General features: G+C 29.7%; 1 protein-coding gene across 1 annotated transcript; it reads left to right on the forward strand.

Annotated features, from left to right (window-relative positions):
* The first annotated feature begins 399 nt into the window (after nucleotides 1-399).
* On the forward strand, nucleotides 400-1,245 carry LOC126904398 (uncharacterized protein K02A2.6-like). Its single transcript, XM_050683414.1, has 3 exons — nucleotides 400-474; nucleotides 525-933; nucleotides 969-1,245. The coding sequence occupies exons 2-3, from the start codon at nucleotides 722-724 to the stop codon at nucleotides 1,243-1,245; spliced, it is 489 nt and encodes a 162-aa protein (XP_050539371.1). The 5' UTR covers nucleotides 400-474; nucleotides 525-721.
* The last annotated feature ends 8,468 nt before the right edge of the window (nucleotides 1,246-9,713 follow it).

Here is a 9,713-nt window from a genome sequence, read left to right on the forward strand (position 1 = left end):
AAATATCTTAAAATTTAAGATATAAGTAATTGTTATTTTATATGTTACTTTCAAGTATTTAAAAAAAAATTATAGTAAAATTATTATTTTTATAGATAATATGTTTACTACAGTAGAATTTTGATAAGGTTAAGAATATTGCGTTCCTTGAAAAAGAAAATTTTACTCAAAAGAAATAAATATTATAGATAATACAAATAAATTATTTGTAGTTGTATAGCTAAAAGATTTGAATGTGGTAGGTTAGACTAGTTAAAGCAATTAGTTTAAATTTAAAAGCTGTTAATTATTAAAATAAATACATAAATTCATTAAAACTTCACAAATTTTAGTATTGCCAATTGGAATCAATCTGTTATATTTTTATAAATAAGTGTTGAATACACAAAAAAGGCGGACCTCCTTTATTAGATAGGAAAGATTTTTCCAAACTTAACATATTTTTTAATCATAATACTATTAACTAAATAAAAGGTAATGATCAATCNTATTTTTTAATCATAATACTATTAACTATATAAAAGGTAATGATCAACCTAATGATATTGTACAATTATGTAAAAAGTACTCTAAGGTCTTTGACAATAATCTAGGAACTTTTTCAAAACACAAAATCACACTTTTTGTTGAAAAAGATTGTATCCCAAAATTTTACAAGCCTAGATTTGTACCTTTTGCTTTAAAAAATAAAGTAGAATTAGAAATTAATAGATTGATTAATATGGGTGTTTTGACTCCTGTTGAACATTCCAACTGGGCAACTCCCATTGTTCCTGTCCTTAAACCTGATAATACTGTCCGTATATGTGGTGATTTCAGAGTAACTCTTAATCCAGTCCTTCAAGGTATCCAGCACCCATTACCTAAAATAGATCATTTGTTTGCCAAACATTGTAATAGTGTCTATTTTAGTAAGATAGATCTTAAAGATGCCTATGCTCAATTATGCTTATCTGAAAANAAGATGCCTATGCTCAATTATGTTTATCTGAAGAATCACAAAAATTAGTAGTAATTAACACACACATGGGTCTTTTTGCTTATACAAGATTACCATATGGAATAAATTGTGCAGCTAGTACATTCCAACGTGTATTAGAACAAACGATAGGTGATATGGAAGGAGTTACCATATTTCAAAATGATATATCTATATCAGGTAAAACAAGAACAGAACATAACAAAAAGTTAGAGTCAGTGTTATCTAAGCTTTTGGATGCAGGACTTAAAGTCAAGATTGAATAATGTAAGTTTCTAAAAACATCCATAGAATATCTTGGTCATATCATTGACAGTAGAGGTATTCATTCAACTGATAAACATATTGAAGCTGTAAAAAATGTACCAGTTCCTACAAACCTAACTGAGTTAAAAAGCTTTCTAGGCATGGTCACTTATTATCTAAAATTCATTCCAAACTCTGCTGAATTATTAGAACCACTGTATGCATTAACTAGACAAGAACAAATTTTCAATTGGTCAAATAAATGTAATAAAGTTTTCATTAAAATAAAAAATCTACTTTTATCAAATAGGGTATTGGCTAATTTTGATTTTGATTTACCTATCAAACTAACTGTTGATGCATCTGAGAAAGCAGTTGGAGCAATTTTATCTCATGTTTATTGTGATAATACAGAGAGACCTATTGCTTTTGCTTCACATTTATTTACCAAAGCTGAACAAAAATACCCACAGTTAGAAAGAGAAGGTTTAGCAATTATTTTTGGAGTAAAAAAATTTAATGATTACTTGTTTGGTAAACATTTCACTTTGGTCACTGATAATAAACCAATAGCCCATATTCTTAACCCAGGAAAAGGAATACCCAAAATTGCAGCCAACAGACTTCAACGTTGGGCATACATATTAATGGCTTATAAATTTGATATAAAATGGGTACCTACAAATAGCAACCCAGCAGATTATTTATCTAGACTGGTGATTCAAAACAAACAAGTGGATATAGAAGCTAACGTTAATTATTTAAATTTTATAAAGGAAGAATCTAACTGGATAATTGATTGGAAAAAAGTTAAAAAAGCAACCAAACAAGATCCTATTTTATCAAAAATAAGTGAATTCATCTTAAGTTACTCATGGCCAAATGAAGCAAATAAGAACTTAGAATTATTACCATATTTTAGAAGAAAGGATGAACTTACCATTGAACAAAATATAATTATGTGGGGATATAGAGTTATAATTCCTTTAAAACTAAGAAACATTTTATTACGACAATTGCATGAATCACACCAGGGAATAACTAAAATGAAAAGTCTGGCAAGAGCATATTTTTGGTGGCCTTTGTTAGACAAAGAAGTGGAAAATTTATCAGCAAATTGTGAATTATGTATCACTAATAGAGCAAATCCTCCAAAATGTGTACTCAAAACTTTTGAATGGCCAAGTAAGGCATGGACTAGATTACATATAGATTTTTTGGGTCCTATAAATGGTCAAACATTTTTAGTCATAGTTGACTCCACCTCCAAATGGATTGAATGTTTTAAAGTAAATTCTTTAAACACTACTATAGTAATTAAAAAACTTAATGAAATAATTGCTAGATTTGGTATTCCTAAAGCTATTACATCAGATGGAGCCAAATGTTTCAGCAATGAATATTTTCAATCTTATTTAAGAAAATACAATATCAATCATTTAGTTTGACACCCCGCGGTCGTGTCAACTCCTTCTCAGCCACCGCTTAACTGTAAACCGGACCGTCACACACACGCGTTATCGTCGTGGTGTAAAGTCCAACAAATGCCTAGCGTCGTATACCCCGCCGCAATAATACGTGCAGTCTGTCTTCTTCGGGACACCTTTGACACTGTGATACGCCGTCCACCGGATCAACCAGAAAACGCCACCGTGTTTCGATTAACTTTTATTGTCTTTTGTCAACGGTTATTTCACAGTAATACTAGTGTTATTATTTATCATTTGTTCGCATATTATTTTTGTGTCGCAACTCTCTTTTCACTTCTTTTATTAAACGGCTCGACGCCAAGTAAAAATTCATCCAGTGTTACTTCATTCATCATCATCTTTTCCTTAACAAGTTGGTGCTCCGTATCATCCTCAGAGTAATGGAGCAGCAGAGAGTGCGGTCAAAATTATCAAAAATTTCATAAAAAAAGTCATAAAAAATAACCAAATGAATGACATAATTAACTTATTAAATAATTTTTTATTTCAGTACAGAAATACTCCACATACAACCACTGGAGAAACACCTACAAACATTTTATTTGGAAAGTCAATTAGATTTGTTTTTGACTTACTCAAACCAAGCACAAGTGATGTGGTAGAAAAGTACCAAACTAAGCAAGTAATAAATGGTGGAAAGAGAGATGTAAACTTCACAGTAAATGAAAAAGTGATAGTTCGTGATTATAGATCACCATCTAATAAATGGATCTCAGCTGTTATTTCAAAAATATTAGGCAGTAGAACATATGAGGTGACAACTAATGATAATTTAGTTTGGAAACGTCATACTAATCAAATTTTAAAAAACAATTCCTCTTTCATAGAAAATACTCCTATCACTGATAACAATGATTCCTTTTTATCTGATCTCACTATTAAACAATCTAGTCACATAGTTAATAATCCAAATAGTAATAATAGAAACAATATTAAACAAAGACCTAAGAGAACAATAATAAAACCTCTTAAATTTAGGAATTAACACAATTATTTAATGTTCAAAATTTTATATATATATATGTATACGTATTTTATATCATATTTGTGATGTACATTTCAATTTCAATTTGTATTTTTAATTAATTATTTTTAGTGAGGAAATGTTATATACTACACTGTAATATCAGTGTGTTATCATAGTTTTAAAAGAGATATCAATGTTCATGTTAACCTAATTGTATAAGAAGAACACGTTATATATGTAAAAACCTTTTTTACATTTAATAAATTATATTCATTTTAAAATAAATGAAATTTGTGTTTAATATATATTAGTCCTATCATAATATAGAACAGTAACCAATTTACTTTATTTCCTTCAGTATCTACTGTTTTCTTTATAAGTGAAGTGCTTACTAAATTTGAAAATGTAAAAAACTGTTATTGATTCATTTCAATCACTTTGAATGGCTTCTGCCCTCGTACTGTCCTTACAAATTGATACCAATCTCTTGGCACCATTATAGGAATGTTCGAAAATTTCTTTTCTCTCTCTATTTTTGCATGGTCTACATCACACCCCAAGTGAGTGTGACCTGGCAATAAAAATGTTTGGTCAACTATTTGCAATGTTGAAAACTTGCCAGTTAGTGGACTCAACATTGCAGCCATATTGATATTTCGGTTTTGCCTCCCACAAGTGTCAGAGTATGTGATGGCATGGGTTACATTAATGGGCAAATTTGTAATTTTTTGGTACAGGCAAGATGCTATTTCATTTGACCCTCTACAACCGATTGCTTCATGCCACATGTAACAAGTTACTCCTTCTTCATCACAATCTCTAATGGTCAAGTTAAATGTTGACAAAAGCCTTTTGTAAAATGAAACATTTGTAGAGAAAGTAGGAGTATCTAAAACTTGTTTTAAATCAAATACTAAGACTCTCATACTGGAAGAAGCTAAACCCTTAATTTTATCTTCCTTTTTTTGCAAATACCCAAAATCTGCAAGATCTTTATGGTTTTCATATTGTTGCTGGAGTACTTTCTGTTGTTCATTATCCTTAAATTGTTTTATTTGTAATATTAAAGTATTACATGTTTTACATGTATCAAGATAAGGTTTTTTAAATTTATAACCAGTTTTATTAAAAACATCTTTGAACAAGTCATATAATCCACATTTATTGCAATTTTTATATTCTTATATTTTATATTCTTCATATAATATTTTTTACATTTAAATGACATTTTAGGTTTATAAAAAATAATAAACATTATTAGTAAAAAAATGTGATAACATAGACTATTAATATAACAGTAATCTAATAATGACATATCAGGTTTGGTCCTTACACATAAATTGCGCTATATTTCATAAAAGACTTATCATATTTTGCCAGCCCTTGAAACATATGATTTCTCAATTAACTACATGATAATCCGAAAATCACCAAAAATGACATATAAACTTCTGCCATCACACCACAGAGTTATAATATGGACTTTTAGAAGTATAATGTAATTCAATAAATGATAATTTTGACTTGTGAATATGATTTGTATTTTAAATGCTTTTGAATTTTAAACATATTTTAATTAAAGATGCATGATAAAGATAAAATACTTAATTAGTATTTAATAGTGTATTTCATCTATAAAATATTAGCAAAGATACTAAAATCAATTAACTACCCTACCAAAAAACCAAACCAAACCCAACTGAATAGTCAAATACAAAGCAAATACTTTGCGTTACTATTTTTTTTTAATAATTTGAGAAATTTTGGATTTTGTTATAAACATATTTTTATTATTATTTCTTTTTAGATTTTTTTAAATTTCATAGCAACTCTTCTTTAAAATTTTCTTACAAAAAATAGGTCGATAACAATTTTATGATGAATACTAATTTTGGCTTACAAGCATTTTAATACTTTGAGTGAGTATATAGTAATGGTGAATTCAGCTGTTATTTTGGTATGTATACCATTGCTATCAAAAGGATGGGACTCATCCTAAGATGGGGATCTCGGCGCCGTACATGGCCGACGCCTGGTTAAATTAGTACATTATTATAATGAACGACACACACGAAAAAAACTATTATTGGCTGCACGCACACAGCTACTATTTACCACAACGGTGGTTCAATGAGAAGAGAACACAAATTTTTCCTACACACCGGGCGAGACATAACGACGACGACGATTACGTTTGGGAGAGGGTATCATCTTAACGATTTACAAAATATAAAACAGATAAAAATATGAACAATATTAAAATTATACAGGTATTGACAGTGGTGGCCAGTGTATGTGTCATATAGGGAACGATTATTAAACTGATAAAGAATATTGTGTGTATAGTGTTCNTTTTTACCATCATTTAGTGTTACTCTAATAATAGTCAAGTCTGCACTTGATAGATTAAGTATCAGGCTGGCTTTAACTTTATTATTAACCAAAATGCAAGTTCTTGGTTTATCTGCTTGTTTATGAAACAGTTTAAAATTCCTTAGATTTAGCCCCTTAATCTGGTCACCAATTTTCCATGGTTCCTGAATAAGTACTATTTGTAAGGGTGTTGTATGCTTCTCAGTTAGGGTCCTTAGTAACACGCTACTGGCCCCCTTCCTGTGATGCAGGTTTATCTGAGTGAATTGAATTCTATTGGCCGAGGGTCTAAGTTTTAGATCCTCCATTTTGTCAGCTACTGCTCCCAGTTGATCTTGCGACTCCTGGTCTGGATTAGTTGACGTTGCTGTCTTTTTGCTAGTAGACGGTTCACCAAGTGTCCCGTTGTTGGCATTGAGACCTTCAAGTTCGGCGATTCTTCTGCGAAGAGTAGCCAGTTCACGATCTTGTTCCGACAGGTTGTCCGTAGGATCCCTGATCGTCACAAGTTCGTTGTTTTGTGGTTTTTCTATGTTTTTATCCATATAGTTCCCACGAGAAGTCGAGAAATAAAGGTCCGTCACAGCAGAGCTCGATACTGTGATAAGGCTGTATACTCTATGGTGCGCCAGGTGCCATAGAGGATCCCAATGGTCACTTTACCTTTCGGCTAACTACCCTGTGACAAGTTAGCAACCCTTTCACTTGGTATGGCTGGGTTAGGAGGGCCTATTCGCTGTTAGCAAGCAGGTATGCCCAGGCCTACCGGTCCCAACTAACCAAAGTCATGACCGGCTAAGAGGGGTTGTTAGGCCCGTAATCCTTGCGGATTCCCCTGCGGATTTGTTTATCTTTAGTTATACACTATTCTTGAATTATTCACTATGTAATACTTTTTAAGTTCATCCCTTATTCCTTGTAAGTGTGTCAACTTTGTTTTTTTTAATGGGAACACATATTTTGAATAGTAAATGGCATTTGAATTTTTAATATAACTTTATTCATTTATTAGATATAAACATTAAAAGTTTCAAATTTTTGAGTTAATTGGTTTTTTATGACATCAATATTCGCAGGTACACAGCATTGTTATTATCAATGGTAGGAAAGCACATTACAAAAAAAGAAAATTAGATTTTATTCCTTAATTATTTTAATAGTATTTGTTACAACTTAGGTGTTAAGTCATATTATTATAAGAAATGTATATTTTGTTTTTATTTGTTAAGTAGCTTTTAATTTCAAATAAAGTTCTTTATATGCAATTAATTTTGATTAACGATTTTTTATTTTTATATACATATGTCCTCAAAGTCATCAAAAAACATATACTATAGTAATTCAAAAAATTATTATGCAGCAAACATTAAACGAATTTTTTCGTTAAATATTTTATATATTTATAATATTTAAATATTTTATAAAATAGAAATGTAATAAACACAAAATAATAAATCAGTTTTTAAAAGAAGAAAATATATTTAATAACGCCCCCCCCCCTGGAATAAATTCTGGATCCGCCACTACGTCACCTCGTCACTTTCATCAGCCACCTTATTAGATCGCGAGCCAGTCTGATTAGAATACTTCCGCTATCTAAGATGCAAAGTCTATCTACTGTTATGATATACATCGTATATCATTATTGTTACAATGTACAACTTAAGAATTCAACTAATAAATTATATAACATGTAACATATACCAATATAACAATAAGCTATATATATAATTTTTAAATGTTTAAAAATATATCAATGTAATTTTGTATAAAAAACATAATTATACAGAATGATTTTTTTATAATAACCCACTCAATTACTTGCAAAATATATATAATTTAAACATTTTTTTTCTTTAGTTACATATTATTCTTGAATTATTAACTATTTAAAACTTTTTATGATCATCCCTTATGCCTGGTAAGGGCGTGAACTTTGTTTTTTTAAATGGGAACACATATTTTGAATTTAATAAAATATTTGAGTTTTTAATTTAATTGTAAATGGCATTTGAATTTTTAGTATAACTTTATTTGTTTATTAGATATAAACACTTAAAGTTTCAAATTTTTGAGTTCATATACATGCATAATACACAAGGGATTATTAATACAGATAACTAATTAGAATTTTATGACATTGCTGTCACAGACACGGTTGGGTTGGATAATTGTCAATTATGACTATCAATAGATGTACTTTTTATATTCTCAGTTAGTGTATGTCACAACAATGTGCTTTCCTACCATTGATAATAACAATGCTGTGTACCTGCGAATATTGATGTCATAAAAAACCAATTAACTCAAAAATTTGAAACTTTTAATGTTTATATCTAATAAATGAATAAAGTTATATTAAAAATTCAAATGCCATTTACTATTCAAAATATGTTCCCATTTAAAAAAACAAAGTTGACACCCTTACCAGGCATTAGGGATGATCATAAAAAGTTTTAAATAGTTAATAATTCAAGAATAATGTGTAACTAAAGAAAACCAAAAAAAAAAAAATGTTAATTTTTAACTTTAATTTTAAGATCTACCTGATTGTTTCAAAGACTTTCGTGTTATGAGGGTTCTTGATAAGCTTGTCGAATGAAATGATTATCACAATTTGTAATCGTAATCACGAAAAGTTAACAAGGAATTTACTAACTGAGAAATTATGACAAAATGATGAAATATGTTTACCGTATTTATAGGTAAATATTATTTGGTTCCTTAGCAACAATCTTGTTAAAATTGTTCATTGTATTTTATTTAGTATAATTTATTATTTTACTTTTAGTCAACATACTATTTATACTTCAAGCCAGCATATTAAAAATAATTTTATTTTTATCCAGATTTAAATTTTACATCATTAAAAAATTAAAATTTAACAGCTTCACATGATTTTTCAGGGTAAATTTTGGGATAGCCTAAAACACGGACCGTCCGGTCCGTTGGCCGGACGGTAAAGGACCGCAGTTATACTGTATAATAACTACCGATGTATATACTATTGCCCGTCTGCTGCGCCTTGTCCGTCTTGTCGACCGACTTCCATTTTGGAACTACCTGTATATTGTCAATATAATAACTACTAATGTATATACTATTGCCAGTCTGCTGCGCCTTGTCCGTCTTGTCGTCCTACTTCCATTTAGGATCTGCTTGTATATTGCAATGTAATAATAATTACCGACGTATAAGCCACTGTCCGTCCACTGCAGCGTGTTTGCATTGCCGTCCGATCTTCTCTAAATTTCTATTTGGAGCTACCTGTGAGACAAATTCTTTCCGCTGCTTTACTACCCGTCTAGTAATATTTACTGTATGTTTTCCCCACTAAGACTGTTGCATCTCTGTCTACAGATTTTTATTATCGTCTTTTTACATACGTAGTATTCATGAAACGCGCTGTGTGAGCGCCTGATAATTCATATACTGCCTATACGTATTTATACGGTTACTTAATTGAGCGTTTAGCCTCCTCTTTAATATTTATTATATATTTATATTTTACTTATAATAATAAGTTATTTTAAGTAGTTAAAAGTTATAATTAATTTTAATAATATCATTAATGAAGTTTATTTTTATTTCAGTCATAAAACCACCAATTATTATAAAAAATTTGCTATTACAAACAATTAATCGTGTATGATTTTTA

This window comes from Daktulosphaira vitifoliae, unplaced genomic scaffold, assembly GCF_025091365.1.
Source record: "Daktulosphaira vitifoliae isolate Bord-2020 unplaced genomic scaffold, ASM2509136v1 Scaffold_1, whole genome shotgun sequence".
In the NCBI taxonomy this organism is placed as follows: domain Eukaryota; kingdom Metazoa; phylum Arthropoda; class Insecta; order Hemiptera; family Phylloxeridae; genus Daktulosphaira; species Daktulosphaira vitifoliae.

What these genes read in the sequence shown, in the direction of transcription:
- LOC126904398 (XM_050683414.1), top strand. Translation starts at nt 722, where the DNA reads ATGGGTGTTTTGACTCCTGTTGAACATTCCAACTGGGCAACTCCCATT.